Source organism: Bubalus bubalis, chromosome 21, assembly GCF_019923935.1.
Source record: "Bubalus bubalis isolate 160015118507 breed Murrah chromosome 21, NDDB_SH_1, whole genome shotgun sequence".
NCBI lineage: Eukaryota > Metazoa > Chordata > Mammalia > Artiodactyla > Bovidae > Bubalus > Bubalus bubalis.
Genome location: NC_059177.1, coordinates 49,854,328 through 49,872,590, shown reverse-complemented (window position 1 = coordinate 49,872,590; position 18,263 = coordinate 49,854,328). Strand labels below are relative to the sequence as shown.

Below are 18,263 nucleotides of genomic sequence, written 5' to 3'. Positions count from 1 at the left end.
AATTCAAATTCCAGTATCCACAAACAAAACTATATTGGAACATAGCCATACCCATTTATGAATGTTTGTCTCTGGTTGTTTTCTCAATACAGCAGCAGAATCGAGTACGAGTATTTAGGTTGGCAGAGCCTAAAATACTCACAGTCTGGCCCTTTACAGAAAGTTTGCCCATTCCAGCTCCAGGCCCAAGGTCATCTCCTCTGGAAGCCTTCCCTGACTGCCTGAACTCAGAGGACTCCACAGAGCTGTGGGAATCCCCACTGAGCTTGGCTTACGTCCACAAGAGAGGGAGAGCAGGGAGATGGAGAGGGGAACTACACTCACTGTGTAGTTGGGAGTCAGCCTCTTGATGTCATTCAGAGCCACATCGATGCCCATCACGCCCAGGATCAGCTGGTTCTGGAAGCAGAGGCAGGGGTCTGCAGTGGGCTCAATTCCATGGGAGGGGGTCACCTTGCCCAACTGCCCACACCCATGACCTCAAGCTGCTCTCACAAGTGGCCACCCTGGTCTGGTCTGCAGCCTCCTGTCCTTCCTCCATCCCAGACCCGCTATGGGCCTGCCCAACCATCCCCAGGCCTCACCTTCTTTTCCCCAGGGCCGTCTTGTGTCAGGTTGAAAACAGGGAGGGTCCCTGTCACCACCATCCCCAGCCCCTGAAAGGAGAGGAAGAGTATGGGTCAGACTCCTGTGGGCAGCCATGCCCCGACCCTGAGTGTTCAGAGCAGGGGGCGCTGCAGGGACAGGCCACCTCTTTCTCATTTGTTTGGTTTACCACCATCGGGGGCCCTCACAGGACTTGACCCTGTGGACACAGCCCCCGACCCGTCCATGCCCTGAGGCCTTACCAGTGCATCCTCGTACACATTAGTCCATTGCACCTGCTTGGCCTCCTTGCCCGCCAGCACCATGGGCCTGCCCAATACGTCAAGATATTCCTGGGGAGGGAGCGGGGCAGGGGTGGGGTCATGAGTCTGCCCCTCCCACTGAATCTTCCCGGTTCTGTCTCCCCCGTGTCAATCAGCCACCAGGGGGCGCTCACATCACACAGCAGCCCATCTTTGCAACGTCCCAGCCAAGCAAAGAAAGGGGCTGCAAGAAGGGCTGGCCCACCCCAGTCTTACCTGCGTGTTGATGCGGATGGCACCGATGGAAGGGATCTCAAAATAGTAACCTGCGGGGGCAGGGGAGGCAGAGGTGGGCCTGGGTGGTGGTGCTCGGCAGCATGGCACAGGGGCCCTGTACCCTGGGGGTGTGTCTGCAGCCCTGACTTGTCTCTCGGGTTCCCTTTTTTTGGTGTCATTTCCCCTGAACTCACGTCCCTTTAGTGCCCCCCTGCCATTACCCTGTGACAACATGGAAGGGGCTGTGAGGGCGGGGGTGTAAGGAAGCAAAACTGGGATGAAAGGAGGAGCCTGAGGGCCCTCATTCTAGGATGGCAGTGACATTCAGGTCCACCAGTGAGTTAGGCCCAATTGTGTGGAGAGATGGACTGATCAGCAAACAGACACAGGAGCAGACAAGCAGGGGGCACATGGACAATGGACAGTCAGATGGGCAGAAAGAAGCTGAGTCACACGGACAAGGCAGCCACACAGACAGACAGACACATATGGAAAGATAAGCAGTGGATGAACAAGGAGGGGGAAAGCTGAACATATGGAAGGACAGGTGGACAACCAGCCCAATGGATGGCGGGACACGGCAGGCAGGGCCTGTGGCAGGGACGCCGGGTGAGGTACCTTTGTTGGTGCAGGCCATCCACTGCAGCGGTGTGACGTCGTAGTTGTGCTGCCCCACGGAGAAAGTGAACACGCGCACCTGTTTGGAGCTTGAGGTTACTGCCATGGCCACCAGTGGACAGCCCCTCCCTTGGACCAGGCCAGGTCAGGGCAGCTCCCGCCTGGGCTGAGCCTCACCGTCCGGTTGGGCCAGTTGTACTTCTCAAAGACGTCCTGCACGCGGTCCTCGCCGCCATCCGTGAACATCATGATCATCTTATTGCAGTTGGCACGAGTGATGTTGGACTGGGCAGGAGGAGATGTGGGGACGGTCAGCTCTGGGCCCCTCCCCAGTCCTGGGTGGGGGGTCTCTTTCCCCAGGGTAGGCCTGCCCTCTGCACCTCCCCTGCCCACAGCAGACGGTGCTGTCTGCCCGACCTGCCTTTTGGATGCTAACAAGGCCATCTGTCTTGATTTTCCTGGTGTCACCAAGCTCAGGCCTCTGCCTGTCCCTGGCCACCCACTCGCCCACCCAGGGGGCTCACGTTCTGCAGCTGGTCGAAGGCGTACTCAAAGCCGGCCTTGTATCCCGTGGTGCCCTTGGCCACCATGCCCTGCACAGCTTCCTTGAACACCTTCTTGTTACGCACATTGGCCTGCACCAGGTGTGTGAAACATGACACGGGCTGTGCCTTTTCGTTGAACTGCAGGGACAGAGACAGTAGTGAGTGGCCTCAGGCTGGCCCAGGGAAGGAAGAGGTTGCATGGGCTGGGAGGGAGTGACCTATTCCTGGCCCCTGGCACTCACTGAGGCCACGTTGACATAGTCGTCATCGGAGAGCGTGTCGAGCATCTCACAGACTGACGTCTTCATCAGCTTCAGGGTTAAGCCACTCACACTGCCACTCCTGGGGGGGGTGGTCACGAAGGCGCCTGGTAGTGCTCCCCCAAGGTGTTCCCCAGCAGCAGATTCTTGTCCCCAGCCCTGCTCCCGCCCCACTGGCCAGCGCCGCTCACTCACACATCCACGATGATAACCATGTCCTTGGGCGATGAGGCCCCCTGGATATACCTGCCCAGGAGAAGCCTCAGTTAGGGCTAGCCTTACTGGGACCTTGCGGGGGGGGGTTCTTCCTTCCTTCACCCCCATACTGATTCAACATTTCTATGGTGCGTCCATGGCCTGGGCTGGACAGGGTTCTCGGCTCTAAGGATACCACATTTAATGAAACAGTCCTTGCCCATGGCATGAGTGACCTGGCCCCCAACACATGAACAACCCCAAGGAGAGGTGAGCACGTGATCCAGAGAGTGGACAGGAGGCATGTTCCGTGGCCTCAGTGGCTTGTCATTTCCCCTGGCCCTGGTTGAGGCGCCAAGGGCAGGGAGTCATAGCTGCGAAGGGGGTTGAACAAGTGGCAGGGGACGAGGCCATGGAGTATGGCAGGAGAGGCAGGAAGCGGGTAAGGGTGTCTAGGGCTCCGATGGGGTATGGCAGAGGCTGGCCAACCCTGCAGAGGACACATCCCCCTTGGGAACCCCCATGGGCCCAATCCCTCAGTCCCGAGAGGGTGGAGAGCAGGGCAGTGGATGAGGGCAGAGGCAGCTGGGAGGCCTGCCTGGGTGATGGGATCCATTTTCCAGTGGCAACGATGTGTGAAATGAAAATTGGATAGAGCTGGCTGCGCCCTGCTCGGAGGTCTGGATACTGGGAGGGAGGGGAGCGGGCAGGCGAGCTGAGGGGGGTGTCCCTGCCCAACCCCTCCCTGCTCGCTCACCAGGGTCTCCTTCGGACATCATACAGGTCGATTTTCTTGGGGGCTCGCCATGGCGTAGCTGCGGGAGGCAAGGAGATGACTGGGGGGGTGCCGGCAGGGAAGTGCCTGGCCCCGGTAGCAGGCCTTGCAGCAGTGGGCCAGGCCACCCCGCAATGGACAAGGTGACCATCCCCTCCCACGCACCCAGGATGAGGGGCCAGGGAGGTGGAGGGGCGTGGGGTGCTGAGTGGACTGGGGAGATGGGCTGACGCCCACCTGGATAGTAGCGAGTGACTCCCGTGGCGCTGCCGAAGACCTGCCACAGGAGCGTGGGGTCCTGCCTGCGGTTCTCCATGAACACATTCTCCAGGGCCTCTGTCCAGTTGAGCTCATTGAGGATGACAGTGGCTGAGGGGGAAGCAGGGGGCTGGGGTGGGAAGCGCTTCGGCGGTTCCCCTGCTGAACCTCTTCACGACACCCACTCACGTGCCTCCCACTCAGAAAGTTCTCTGCCTCCTCGGGTCTCCCTCACTTCCCAGGGCTCAGCCGGGGCCGCACCAGCTCCTCCACGAAGACATCCTGGTCCTCATCCCCTCTGAAGAAACAGCTCAGTCTGCCCTCAGCCAGGGCCCCAGATGACCAGGCAGGGCACCTGGGGCCTGTGGCCCCTGCAGAGGGGCCACCCAGGTGGCAGGGAGCTCTGAGCCCAAACGCCTGTCCGGCCTGCTGCGGGGAGCTTGCCGCTGGCCCCTTGGGAGCTCACCCACTCAGCATGTACTCCGGGCTGCAGCCACAAGAAAGCAATTAAGGGCCCGATGATGGGGCTGGAATTATTCAGCTATTAAGGTACCTGATAAGCTGGAAGCCACTCAGCTCCATGATTAATCAACTAGGGCCAGGAGCAGGCAGGGGTGGGGGCGGGGGCTCTTGGCGGGGCAGGGGCTGTGCCATGATCCTGCTCCAACACTGGCACGTGAGCTTACACACACACACACACACACACACTCTCACACACACTCACACACACACAGCCTGCACTTGCACACTGCATGCAGGTATACACCAGGCATACCTACATTTCACCTCTGTGTTTCCAGCGACATGTGTCACCTCCTCACCCCTAAACCTACCTGGCCAGCAGCCTGACTGTGGCCATGGGCACAGGGGCACACATGCTCATACCTGCGTACCAGTCTGCCCCTACAGGAAGACAGCCATGAGTCCTGCTTTCACCTCCCCCAACAAGTTACCCCACCCTCCGTCTCCTCCAGTCTCCTCCAGCCGCTGTGGCTGCGCATGTGACTGGTGTGTGTCGGGGTGGCCAGACCCTCCCCCCATATGCACTCACAGGGTAAGGCTTCTCTCAGGCGGATGGACTCCATCCTGTAGATCCCTCAACCTAGGCAGAGACTCAGGATGGCTTACAGTTGAGGCCCCACTGCCCCTCAACTCAGGACAGTCCTAAATCTGCCCAGTGTAGGCGTGCAGCCCACGTCCTCACATGTGCATTGTGCCTCACCCTGCATGTGGGACACTCAGGAAAAACAGCAGGCCTGCTACTGTTAGGCCTCTGTCCCCCAACAGCTCCCCCAGGGGCTATTTCTTCCTCTAACTTCTCCCACCTCCTTTCTCCCCCGGTGGAGCCCTGACACCATCCCCTCTCGCTGAAGATGTATGCCCCAGACGAGAACCAGAGAATGCCTTCCAAAGGCTCTGCTCTTCTCTCAAGGGGCTTCCCTGGTGCCTCAGCGGTAAAGAATCAGCCTGTAATGCAGAAGCCGCAGGAGACAGAGGTTCGATCCCTGGGTCAGGAAGATCCCCAGGAGGAGGGCATGGCAACACACTCCAGTATTCTTGCCTGGAGAATCCCATGGGCAGAGGAGCCTGGCGGGCTAAAGTCCATAGGGTGGCAAAGCAACTTAGCATGCATGCTTCTCTCAAGAAACACTTAGAAGAGATGAAGGGCTGTGATTTATATTTTGTTTGATCTTAAGTTTTTGGCCATGCTGCGTGGCATGTGGGACCTTAGTTCCCCAACTGGGAATGGACCCCGTGCCTCCTGCAGTGGAATCATGGAGCCCTAAGCACTGGACTGCCAGGGAATTCCCAAAGCTGGGATTTAAAGATACAAATGCAGACTTCTCTGGTTGTCCAGGGTTTAACACTTCTGAGTTCCCACTGCAGGGGGCACAGGTTTGATCCTTGGTCAGGGTACTAAGATCTCTGCATGCCACATGGACCAAAAAAAAAAAAAAAAGCAAATGCTCCAGGGTCAGCCCACAGCCTAGGTCGGTGTTCAGTCGCTCAGTCATGTCTGACTCTTTGCAACCCCACGGACTGCAGCACACCAGAGTTCCCTGTCCTTCACCATCTCCTGGAACTTGCTCATACTCATGTCCATTGAGTCAATGATGCCATCCAACCATCTTCTGTTGCCCCCTTCTCCTCCTGCCTTCAATCCTTCCCCGCATTGAGGTCTTTTCCAGTGAGTCGGCTCTTCCCATCAGATGGCCAAAGTATTGGAGGTTCAGTTTCAGCACCAGTCTTTCCAATGAATATTCAGGGTTGATCTCCTTCAGGAACGACGGGTTTGATCTCCTTGCTATCCAAGCAACTCTCAAGAGTCTTCTCCAGCACCACAGTTCCATAGTTTGAAAGCCTCAATTCTTCGGAGCTCAGCCTTCTTGGTGGTCCACCTCTCACAGCCTAGGGGGCGCCAGCATACTTCAGGGCATCTTCCCTCTGCTCTCCAGTCTGTGGAACCGCTGCTGTCTGTCTGCTGTCTGCCCCCTTCAGCACTCTCTCCTTTCTCTCCGGCCCTGCAGCTCCTCTTAACTGACCGTAATGTGAAAACAAAACACATTTCTAGCATTGGTTGTGCCTATTGAACAGTATGTTATGGTCTCGTTCCTAATTTAGAAACTTAGTGAGTTGTACAATTTCTATTTTTCTCTCTAAGGAAAAAATGAAGTCAGACTCTTCAATGTTTCACACTGTACTGTCTGCCCTGCGAGAGTCTGCCTGGCAGGTCCCACCCATCACTCGATCTCAGTTTCCCCCATCTGCACAATGAGACGCTTAGGGCAGACAGATCACCCTGGGAGCCCCGCTAGCTGCTGGCAGAGGGGTGTCCCTGACTCAGGTCAAGGACCAAGAGGGGGCCTGGCTGGCCTGTCCCATGTATCCATGACCACCTGCCTGCTCACGCATTCACCGTGAGACACACTCGTGCACACACTACAATTAGCCCTCCTCCTGGAAAAGGCGTGCTCCTCAGCCCTGTGCATACACACCCACACTCACGTGCCCACACTCTTAGATCACACTGAGCTGGGAAACGGGGACCATGCCCCCTCAGGCAGGCGATTACAGATTTAATTAAAAGTGACACAGTAAATAAAAAACATATAAAATGTAATTTGTGTGGGTAGCGAGGGGTGACTGGGGAGGGCGGTGTGGCTCCTGTTTTAATTAGCGTGCCTGCCTGCGATAGTGCCCCTTGACTGGCTCAGGCAGGTGGCCTGTGGGCGGCCCTTGGGTGGGGGGGTGGGGGGACATCCACCCTCACTCCTGCCTGAGGCTGCCCAGATGGCCTGGCTGGCCCTAAAGGTGGACAGGGCCTCCTTGAGAACCCTGAAGGATTCCTAGGGTTTCTGAAGATCACTCGGAAGCTCCAGAACCTTTGCTTCAAGAACTGCCACCCGTAGGCCCTTTGAATTCTGAGGCTACCCTGTGGGTGCCCCCAGAATTATGTCAGGATCAAGAGACCCCAGAGCCTTCAATCCTGCAGCCAGAGCTCCCCAGTCAGTGTTCAACTCTTGGCTTCTTCTCCCTGCACCTCCCATGTTCTTCAGCAAGGTCATCCTCGTGTCTGACTTGAACACTTTTCGCTGTAGTGAACTGGTCTCCACATTATGCCGATACACTGTCCCTGGAGCTGGGAATCTCAGCTACCCTTTACCTAATCCCCTGACCTCTATCTCCACCCCGCTCCGCCCCACCCACCAAAGAGGATGAGGGAGGTGTTACAGGGTCCATGTCTGTGAAGGAGAAGTTGCTCCCTGTTCTCCCAACCCCATGTCCATCTGCTGCGGTAGCTCCTCAACCCTTCCTGCCTGGGGCCACGGAATGGGCGAGAGCCGGGGGAGGAGCTCAGTGGGAGACAGTGGGGACTTGGCCCAGCATGTGGGGGAAATAGTTATGTGCATGCATTGTGTGGGCACGTGGGTATAGGCAGGAGACCACGCATGCACAAGGGGGAGAGGCCCAGCATTGCATACCCTGCTGAGAGGCAGTGTGAGGCTGTGCCTGAGAGTGGCCTGGTGCCTGTGTGTGGGCGGCTCTGAGAGGTGAGCACGTGTGACCTTGGGTGCAGGGGGCTGAAGGTGGATGGCACTGACTTAGTACCCGGGACCTGGCAGTGCCCGGGCAGTGGGCCGTGCCCCCCATGATGGGTGGGGAAGGCTGCTCCCGATCACGCCGCGCACTCACAGCCTTTGTAGATGTCCGTGGGGATCTGCACGGCTGTGTATGAATAGTTGACCTTGTTCTTGAAGTTTGAGTCCTCAACGAAGTCCAGCCGAAGGGTGCTGGCCTTGGACCCCCTTTCCACATCCTCACTCTCAGGGTCGTCCTGCAGAGAGGACCCCCCCCCCACCCAGACAACCATGGTAGTGTCAGGGCTGGGAAATGGTGGAGTGGGGTTGGACAGAACTGCAGACAGAGGGGCCAGAATCTGGGAGGTGGGGCATCTTGGAATCAGAGACTACTGCACTCAGAGACAAAGAGAGATCGAGAGACACCCGGACAGTGGGACATGGGGTATAGATCCCTTGCCCGGAAGGCCTGTGACTCCCACCTGCCCCACACATCCCACCCCACCATCGCCACATTTGCTAAATCTGAATTCCAAAACCAAAAGCAAACCAAGGCGCTTCCCCTCATCCCTGAACATCAATGATCTGCAAGCACTTCCCCTAATCCTTGAAAACCAATGATTAGCAAAGGAGGCAAATCTTGGAGGCAGAGAGGAAGAGTGGGCTACAGACACCCCCACCCCCGGCTTCCAAGGACTTGCTCTGTGTAATCACAGAGGCGACCTCAGGACCCCCCTCCCAGGAGCTTTGCGAGTTCACCCTGCAACTTGGCCCCACCCATCCCCTGCATGAAATTCCTTTGGCACCAGGGAGAGGGCCCTAGCTCCACCTGCGGGGGAGGGGGCAGCACCCCCTGCAGTGGGGTGGCTCCAGGGGCTGAGCTAGAGTTGGGGGAGTCCTGGGGAGAGAGCTGGGCTCAGGCAGGGGTAGAATGGAGGCCCTGTAACCTCCAGAAGGAGGGGTGTGCGGGCGCCTGCTAGCAGCAGGACTAGCAAGGCCCCCGTTGACTTTCTAAAATGAGCTGCCGCCGTCTGACAGGTGCCAATTACGGCATCTCTCTGCCGGGCAGGCTGGGCATGCGCCGTGTGCCCCCGCCCACCACAGGCTGGCGGGAGTGGGTCTGTGGCTACAGTGTTGATGCCGCAGCCGAGGGGGGGCGGCGGTGGTGGGCAGGCTCGGGTGCAGGTGTGCAAGGGGGAAGGGAAGATGGAAGTAGAGAGTGAAGGGGAAGACGGGGAAAGCCAGATGGGTAGGCAAGGGGAGATGAGTGAGACCCAGGCAAGGCGCGGGGCAGAGCTGGGGAGCTCTGTGACCTGGAGGGAGGGAGCGCAAGCAGCTGAATCAGACACAGGTTCCTGCACTGCCCCTCAGCAACCCCCCAACCCCACGCCGCCCGTGACCACCCCCAGCACCAGGCTGAGCTCGCTTGGTCTCCAGGGTGGATCTCACGTGATGGCCAACCCCACCGCTTGTTCGCTTGCTCGCTGGGTCCTGGGCACGCCCCTCATGTTCCCCACCTGGCCAGCTGTGCCCTCCCCACCCGGGGAGGGCTGTGGGTCCACCCTCAGGTCTGGGGAATGAATTACTGCCTGGATGGGGGCATGCCGTGGGGCTGGCTGGCTGGAAGGGCCTCCTGCACAAACACCCTTTTCATCTCTTCAAGAGTGGATTCTATATGGCAAAATCCAAGCCATCTGCTGCCTTCCCATTGCCCCTTACCCAGGGTGCCACCCCGCTGCCCACCTCGGCACACCCTAGGGGAGACCCTCAGAAGCCGGGGCAGAGGCAACTGCTGAGCATGGAGGCCAGAGCCGGGGAGCTGAGGCGTGAGCAACTCACGTTCTGCTGGGAGGAGGGGGAGCGCGGGAGAAGAAAGCCCCCGAAATGTCAGCGGCAGATGAAGGGCGCTGGAAAATTTAATCTCCCAACTTTCCCAACTAATGTGACATTTGGATTCTGTTCTGATAAGCTATCAGCTGGCGAACTTTTTCCTTCCTTCTTTCCCCCCTACCCCCACCTTCTGGCTGGTAATTTAAAAGTAAATGGTCTAGAAAGATCTCTAACTGTACCTCTGGCAAAGATTAAAAAAACAAAACAACAAAACAGGCAGGAGAGTTGGGGAATGTGTGCGTGCTGATATTTATACTGGGGCTGGGAGGGCTGGGATTTTTCCCTAACTGACCCTAGCCCAGTCCTGCCCTGGGGTGAATCCCCCTCCCTGGGAAATCCCTAGCCTCCCCTCCCCCCAGAAGATGTCCAAGGGGCTGGGGGCAGGGGGTCAGTGATACAGAGGTAGGGGTTGGAGGCTGCAGGGAACAGGGAATCCAGGGAGGAGGTCGGGCACCAGAGGCCCAGGAGCTGCTCAGTGCTGCCCCCACGCCCAGGGGCTTTTGTATGGTGGGCAACCGCAGTCTCCTGGTTTATATTTAATGCACTGATTGCTAAAATTACAGCCCGCTGCTGAGGGGGGTAAGGAATTAGATTCAGGGTCTAATTAAAGGTTTGTTCTTCATTTGAATTTCAGATTCCAGCTATAATTTTAGCAACTTCTCTGGGAGCCACGGAGGCTCAGCCAAGGGGGAAGCACACCTGCTCTAGCCCACCCACTCTGATTTCTCGGGCCCCCTGCCCGCCTGCCCTCCTGAAGGCTCAGCGAGGCTGGCCTGGCACCCGCAGACCCTCTGCAGGAATCCCTTCCTGCCTTCCCACCCCTTGGTGCTATCAGATACATCCTGGGGGCTCCCAGGCAACCCCCCGGGGCTGACAGGCCCGGGAGTGGGAGTCTAGACGTGGGGTCTCCTGCACCAGCCAGCACAGGTGACCCCAGAGACTGAGTTGTGACACTTTGATTTACAGAGGAGATAGTGGGCTTCAACTGCTTCTGCCTCAAGGCAGGCAGATGAATTTGGGCCTAGACAGGTTCACCAAACAGTCTGTTCCATGTGCCTGCACCCTCAGACACTCTGGTCTCCTCTGTAGGCCCCCTCACACCTCAAATGGTCACACATCTTTCATGTGAGTCCTCTGGTGACAAGGACCTCTCTCTGTTGCAGGGTTGCCCAAGCAGACGTGAACAGTCAGGGAGGTGGAGGTGGAAGAGCCATGGAGCTCCAGGCTCTCTGGCCAGTCCCAGGGCCACCACTTTAGAGGTGGTGACCCCTGAGGAGCCAGAGCCCTCTCCTTCATCTGAAGAACAGGCTGCAGACTGCCTCGAAGGGGGGGTGGGGTGGGGCGAGATGACTTAGCCCAGGGCCAGCACTGATGGTGGGGCCTGGCTGTGTGGTGGTCTGCACACTGAAGCCACGGTCCCCTCACCACAGCAAAGGGACCTACACTGACCTGAAACACATCAGCGCTCCAGCCCTGGCTGCCGCACCTCCAGGAAGCCCTCCCCACCTGCTCCCTCTCTCCCCTGTTCTCCCAGCACGCAGCAGCCCTCTGCCCTCCTGACGAGGCACCTGATCTGACGGAGGGGAGAAGGTTCGTGGGCCTCACCATCCTGCCCAGGGACGGGCTGGGCCCGCCCCACACTGTGCAGTGAAGCTGTGCCCCTTGGTGCCGCAAAGACATAGCCTGGAGGGGTCAGGATCTCTAGGGAGTGGTGGGAGGTATAGGGTGGGGGGCTGTGGGATCACAGCCCTGCAAGGCCAGACTCAGAATGCTGAGTCCTAACACTCTTCTTCCAGCCCAGGCTACAGGTCTCAGAGGAGGGGGCGTGGCTCTGGAAGCTCCCCACCTCCCCTCAGCAAGGGTGGGGGCACTCACCAGCTCAGCATCAGCTTTGGCGTCATAGTACACGATGTCTTCCTCCTGGTGGGAGAGAGAGGCCTCAACAGTCATGGTCTCCTGAGATGTAGCCAGGACCCCCCCGCTCTGAGGCCTGGCTGGAATGGCCCCCTTAGATTCCTTGGGGGTGGGGCAGACACCACCCTCTCCTCCATCCAGAGCTGCCATCCAGGGAGGGCTGGATGAGTCAGGCTGGGAAGGCCTGACCCCCACCCCAGCCAGACCATCCTCAGGGGCCCTCACAGGCACCAGGAGGATGTGGTACCACGGGGTTGGGGTGGGATCCCCCAGGGCTCCCTGAGTCCAGGACCAGGGTCTCTACCTTGCAGCCCTGCCCGGAGGTAGGCTGACAGCCAGCCTGTCCGCGGAGACTCTGGCTGAGGCAGTAACCAAGGGGGAAGTGGGGAAGACGGAAAAATAGAGCGAGACTGGGACAGAGTGAAATAATGACTCGACACCGCATCTTCCAATTTCTTCTATTAAAAAGCCTGCTCATTACGGGCATGTACTTATTAATTATCTGTGATTTGTTGTGAAATGCAAGGGGGTTTACACAACAGGAGCAGGAGAAAACAAAGCCCGGCCCCCGCGCCTGCCTCCCGGCCTTGCCTGCCTTTGCTAGCGCCGCCCATCCTGGCCTGGCCTTCCTGCCCGCTGCCGGGGTTCTCGGCCATCTGCACGTCATAATCACCAGCCACCCCGGGGACCCGTAACACAAATGGGCTAATTTCATGTTTAATGATCTTTAATCAGAACTGAGCACGGCTGACAGAGGCCGCCAGAAGGTGAATCTGGTGCCATCAGGTGCCACCGCTCAGGATGGGCCGCCCCACCCCTGCCTCGATGGCCCTAGGGCACGGCTCAAGCTAGGGCCACGGTCTGAGCCGCCCTCCCCTGGTGTTCCTCGGCAGGAACCTGCAGCATGGCCCTAGTGGGCCCTTGCTTGCCAGGGAGCCTGTTTCTTTGTGGTCTGCAAGTGGGAATGATGACCAAGTCTGCTCCCAAAGGTCTGGCTGTAAAACACCGAGCCAGCACTTACTCCATAATGGGCTACCCCTTGCCCGGGCCTGGCTGGGTCCCATGTGCTGCGTGACATCAGGGCTATGCTATATTCTCTCTCTGGGCTCAGGTTCCTCGGGCTTCAGGGAGGAGCTTAGCCTTGGTGACTGTCCAGGTGCTGGGTGTGAGGCTTGAGATGGTTGGTACCCAGGCTTGTATGAGTTGTTTCCTATCAGAGGTCTGGGGGTGCCAGGCACTGGCTGGACCTATGGGCATAGTGTGAACATTCTGGAACATAGACTACACACCTGGTACCGCCCTTGGGTAAGACCACAACCTCCTGATGACTGAAAGACTGAAGTTTCAGTCCTCTGAGGCATCTGCTGTGTCTATCAGGGCCTCACACACACTGCAGTATAGGATTCTGCTAACAGCCCCATGACTCCGTTACACAGAAGAGGACACTAAGTCAGGGAGGAAAAAAGAAGTTGCACCGTGGCTCCATCCTGCCTTCTCAACTCATCTCCAACCCCTCCCGCACCTGCCCACCCACCAGTCCAGGGAGACTGGAGCTCAGGTAGGCCCAGGGTAGGGGCAAGGGCTGGGGCCCAGGCTCCAGGGTGCTCGGCCTTTCCCTGGGCCCGGCTCTGACCGAAGCGCGTAATGAAAGCTGACATTACATCAAACACAATAAGGAGTTTCGGTTGATGAAGATCATTCCTGAACACACAAACCCATTAAACCGAGGGGAAAAATATCAATTCAACACACTCGCTGGCAAAAAGAAAATGTGATTTGTTATCTAAAAGGGGGTTATAAACAGGGCTCGGATGCTCTTTCCCTCCGTAATGAAAACAGGCAGGCACAGTGGGAGGACTGCAGATTAGAACATGTGGCTTCGCTCACCAACTTTTTAGGCAAACCTTCTGCAAGGACAGGAAAGGGCATGGGTGGGGGGTTGGTGGCTCTAGGCCTCCAGAGTGAGCCTCGCAGGGACCCTCTTCTGGGATCCCCTCACAGGCCGGGCCTGGGTCCTGCCTGACCTGGGACGGTCCCTGGGATCCTGGCGTGCACTTGGGCCATCCCTGCAGCTGCTCCAATGTCTCCCTTTGTCTCTCTGTCCCGGTCTCAGTGCAGGATGAATGCTGCTGGCATCAGTGACACGGGGGGAATGTGTCACACAGAAGGATTCTAGCCCCCTCCAGACTGCCTGTGAGGCTCAGGAATCTGTATGCAGTCTTTGTCCCTCTGGAGAAGGAAATGGAAACCCACTCTAGTATTCCTACCTGGAGAATTCCACGGACAGAGAGGAGCCTGGCAGGTTACAGTCCATGGGGTCTCAAAGAGTCGGACATGACTGAGCGACTAATGCAACACTTTGTCCCCCAGGGGCTTGGATACACGTTGGCAGGACTCCTCCCTACCTCTCCCACCTTGAGAGGGCCAGCCCATGCCCCTTCCCTGGTGGAGAGTGGCATTAGCTTTGGATGGTGGCAGGCAAGGTCACATGTGTGAAAATACACTGTAAACCCAGCTGCGGTCACTATGTCCGATGTGAGGTGGAAGTGGGGATGTGGCGGGCCAGGGTCATTAGGGCCGGTGGGAGGGTGCCTGGAAAGCCTCTGTGTCTGCTTAGGCTTGCAGGTGCCCCCGCCTCTGTCACACAACAAGGAGGTGGCACCACCTAGTGACTACATGCAGGGGCCCTGGCAAAGGGTCCTGGCCTCCTGGCTGGGCCCGAACATGTGAGCTCTGGGATCCTGAACAGTGAGCGGGGACTGAGGCTGAAGCCTTACAAGTCTGTGTGGCCCCATGAGGACTCCTTGGGGTCACCTCCATCTCACTGATAAGGCAAGGGTGCCTGTTAAACCCTTCAGCCTCCATGAGGCTCCACCTTGGTTTTCCACTTGTAAAGTAAGGATGATGATGCTAAGAGGACAGGGAGCGAGGCCTCTCCAGGGGTTTGGGCCAACTCGACCCATGAGTGGGCTCCCTTGTGCTGACAACCCCACAGCCCCAGGAAGGGCCTAAATATGGAAGAAACCCCCTGGCTGGGGTGAGACATGTGTCCTTAATGTCCAGGGTTGACACCTCTGACAGTCCCTCCATTCCTGGCTATTTTAGGGGCCATTCTGCTCAAACCGGGCAGGGAGTGGGGGATCACCCCTCTGAATTCACACACATCTCCCCGCAGGTGGATTTCTGTGCATACATGACACAGGGCTCGTGAGGGGCGGGGTTGGGGGCCCACACAGCTCTTGTATACACACAACACACACGCTCTCCAAGAGAGAGCATGAGGGATGCTGGCAGGTGGGCAGAGGGCGAGCAAGTGAGGGTCGGGTGTGCACGGGGAATAGCAGTTGACACCTACGTTTGGCGCCATGGAAGGCGGCTGCCGTGGCTGGGTCGGACCCGACTGCCGCTTGCTCGCCCAGCCCCCATGCAGGACCCAGGCCAGCTCCCCGGCTGCACCAGTGAGGACGCTTGGCCTTCCTGCCCTGGCTCACGGCCAGCTCAGCTTAGCCAAGTGGACTGTTTTCCGAGAGAGCCGTCTGTCGCCGGCTTGGCCAGAGAGGCAGGCAGCAGGCCCGATGGCTGGGGCAGACCTCAGGCCGGGGAGCCACCTGTCCTGTCCAGCCGGCTCCTTGGCCTGGCCCAGCCTTCACAGCCTTCCCTTCAAGTACCCAGGCAGTGCCGCCTCTCCCATCAGACTCCGCAGAGAAGGGCTGCGTCTCTCCCATCAGACTCCCCAGGGCAGGACCGCTTCCTCCATCACACTTTCAAGGGGAGGGCTTTGTCTCCTGCAGGCCCTGGGGCTGGCACTGAGGCCCTGGGACCATGGCCTCTCCTGCCCCCACTGACCCATGCCCTGGCCCGGCTCCTCCCTGGTGACCATTTAGATGGTGGATAATGCTGGCACAGTGAGGCCCTGGCACCAGGCACGGTGTCTGCCAGGCGGGCCATCTCCATCTACCCTAAGTGTTATGTGCACCAAAGCACCTGCTGCCTGTCTGCAGGGGCCGTGGGAGGGGCCGCCTGCTAACAAGGGCCCCGGTGTCCAAGGGCTGCGGCCAGGGCTGTGGCTACAGGTTCTCTACCCCTGCTGCGGCCAGGAGTGCAGGGTCATGACCTGGGACCAGGGAGAAGAACACGGGGGGCACTTCCCTTCCAGATGTTCTCTTGTCCCAGCTTTGACTTTGCAGACTGCAGGATCCTGCAAGTCCATGGGCTGGTGTCAATGGTGTGATTGTGTGTGTGCCTGCGTGCGAGTGCGGGGGGGTACACCACTGTCTGTTTCTCAGAGGTCTGCACGCAGACTTGCTGGGTGCCATTGACACAGGCAGGGCCACACCCTACTGACCACGCAGTGGAGTCCAGTGTGGCTCCACAGCTCAAGGGTTTCCTCTGCGCCCAGAACTGCTGAGTGCCATCCTACCCCGCTCAGAGGTAAGCAGCCCGAGGCTCTGGTCACTCTGTCCACAGGGCACCTGGTTGGGCACATGGACAGGTGATGGGCAGCACTGAGTCAGGCTCAGTTGCCTTTGGCCAACAGGAGCCGTGAGCAGGGCAGACAGATGAGCCCACGGGGCCACTGGTCTGGGGGAGCTGCACTGGGAGCCATCTGTGATGCGGGCACCAAAGGGGGTTGCTGTAGGCAGTGGGGGCTAACCCTAGAGCTGTGGTCAGAAAGATGAGCTCTGGGGAGTTAACTGGAGTGGGAGGTGCTACCCTTCTGAAGGAGGTAAGGACCTTCCTGGGAGGAGGCCTGGCTCGTGTAAAGGGCCCGAGTTTGCCACCGGGGCCATGGCACAGGCTGCGAGCACTCCTGAGTGCTGGGGAGGAATATGGGTCCTTCCTTAGCTGTCACCTCCTGAAGGTTTTGGGAAGGGCACAGTTTCAAGGGTGGGTGGTGTGCCTACAAGGGACAAAAATCCATCCTTTAAGCAGTCTCAAGTCCCCATGTCCCCGTGGCATGGACAGTTCCCACCCTGGCAGTTCTGCCTGGCAGCCCAGGCAGGGCTGGCTAGCCTAGCGGCTAATGGGCCCAGCATTAGGGCTGATGCCTTTCTGCCCGGAAGCTGGGCAGCTTGCCGCTTCTGGGGAGGAGAATGGCCCTGACGGTGCAGCTGGAAAGGAGGGGCGCCTACAGCACCACCCTCCCCTGCCTGTGGGACACAGAGAGACTGATGGCCTGGTGGGGGTGAGCGCCAAACATCAGGCAGACAAGGCTGGGCCCAACTGGCCCTGTGGTCACACCCCTAGCTGGGGGCATCTCAGGTCAGGACAGGGACCAGCAGAGCCCTCTTCCACCTCAGGACAGGAACACCCAGAGCCCATGGGCCGGGATGGGCAGAGGTGCACCCACACCATCACCAACTTGCATCTCAGGACCTGACATGTGGACCCTTTCACACATCACACCTGAGCTGACAGACAGCCCCTAGTTCCAGCTGGACCTTTACCAAATGGGGAAACTAAAGCTCAGAGAAGGGCGAGCTCTTGCTGGGTGACTGTGCCCAGTGTGCGGGCAATGGGTCCTCAGAAGCACCTGTCTCAGAACCTGGACACCCCTGAGACCCGGGCTCTGCTTCCCAGTAGGCCCCTGGGGTGCCCTCTTCGGCCTGGGATAAGCTGTTCCTGTCTCGGATTGACTGAAAATCAGGAGTCAGGGGTCAGAGGTCCAGTAAGACGACCCTTGAGTTTTCTGCAGTCAGGAAGAGAAGACGGGTTTGGGGCTGAGGCAGCCCTCTCCTCTTCTGGTTCTGGGCCTGGACTAGGAGGGAGAGAAAGCCAGGCTGAGGGCTTCCAGTCCCTGATTCCCCAGTTCCTTCACCCTGCTCTGTGCCTGCTCTTCAAGCCTGTCCTGGGCCGGGAGGGGAGGGAGTAGATACGTCATAAACAAAGGAGTGGACAGAGCAGGAGCCAAGGGTTCTGGAGGCCCAGCAGGTGGAGGGGCTGATGTGCTGGTAGCCAGAACAGCCTCACTGGGAAGGCGCAAGACAAGCTGGGCTTCTGGGAGGAACGGAGTGGGTAGAGAGATCAGGAACGGGGCTGGAGTTAGGTGTTGGGTGTGGCTGGAACACAGGAGGAGGGGAGGGAGGAGGCAGGTTGATGAGAGAGGTAGGGACAGCCAGATCCTGGGGCTGTGGGTGCAGGCTCAGGCTGGGCCTCGTTGGGAGTCGCCAGGGTGCTGTTATTTGCAGGCAGGGGCAGGCACAAGTGCCCAGGGAGTGCAAAGTGACTGCTGTTGTACGTATTTCTGATCAAGAGGCTAAGGAGGCATGGTGGCCCAGGGTTGGGCTTATAGTGCTGGAATGGGAAGCAAGGAAAAGGCCAGCCCCCAGCTCCCAGGGAGGGAGGAGGGGTCTAAGGAATCACTAGTTGATTTACGTGTTCACTATAGACAATCATCTGTTAGTTACCTCCAACCCCATGTGAGCTCCCTGAGGGTAGCACCCAGTACCCACCAGGGAGCAAAGGAGGAGTGCTATGGTGGGGGTTCAGGGTGACCTGGGGGGATGGGGACTGGGAGAAGGAACCAGTTTACAGGGTCTACATCACAGACATGAGCCCCCCTGGCATCTGACAGGCCGGCTGTGACTCTGCCTCCAACAGGTAAC

The 18,263-nt window shown here is 58.6% G+C and overlaps 1 protein-coding gene across 4 annotated transcripts in view; it reads right to left on the bottom strand.

Moving 5' to 3' along the window:
- The window catches only part of CACNA2D2 (calcium voltage-gated channel auxiliary subunit alpha2delta 2), a 140,810-nt gene that overhangs the window by 14,196 nt on the left and 108,351 nt on the right, over nt 1-18,263 (bottom strand). For all 4 annotated transcript variants that reach the window (XM_025271910.3, XM_025271911.3, XM_025271912.3 and 1 more), the window contains exons 5-17: nt 11,620-11,664; nt 7,970-8,111; nt 3,755-3,886; nt 3,500-3,557; nt 2,743-2,793; nt 2,530-2,629; nt 2,267-2,425; nt 1,920-2,027; nt 1,743-1,821; nt 1,125-1,174; nt 849-938; nt 585-656; nt 325-399 (exon numbers count right to left, since the gene is read on the bottom strand). In XM_025271910.3, coding sequence (XP_025127695.1) covers nt 325-399; nt 585-656; nt 849-938; nt 1,125-1,174; nt 1,743-1,821; nt 1,920-2,027; nt 2,267-2,425; nt 2,530-2,629; nt 2,743-2,793; nt 3,500-3,557; nt 3,755-3,886; nt 7,970-8,111; nt 11,620-11,664 — 1,161 coding nt within the window. The remainder of the gene's footprint in view (nt 1-324; nt 400-584; nt 657-848; nt 939-1,124; nt 1,175-1,742; nt 1,822-1,919; nt 2,028-2,266; nt 2,426-2,529; nt 2,630-2,742; nt 2,794-3,499; nt 3,558-3,754; nt 3,887-7,969; nt 8,112-11,619; nt 11,665-18,263) is intronic.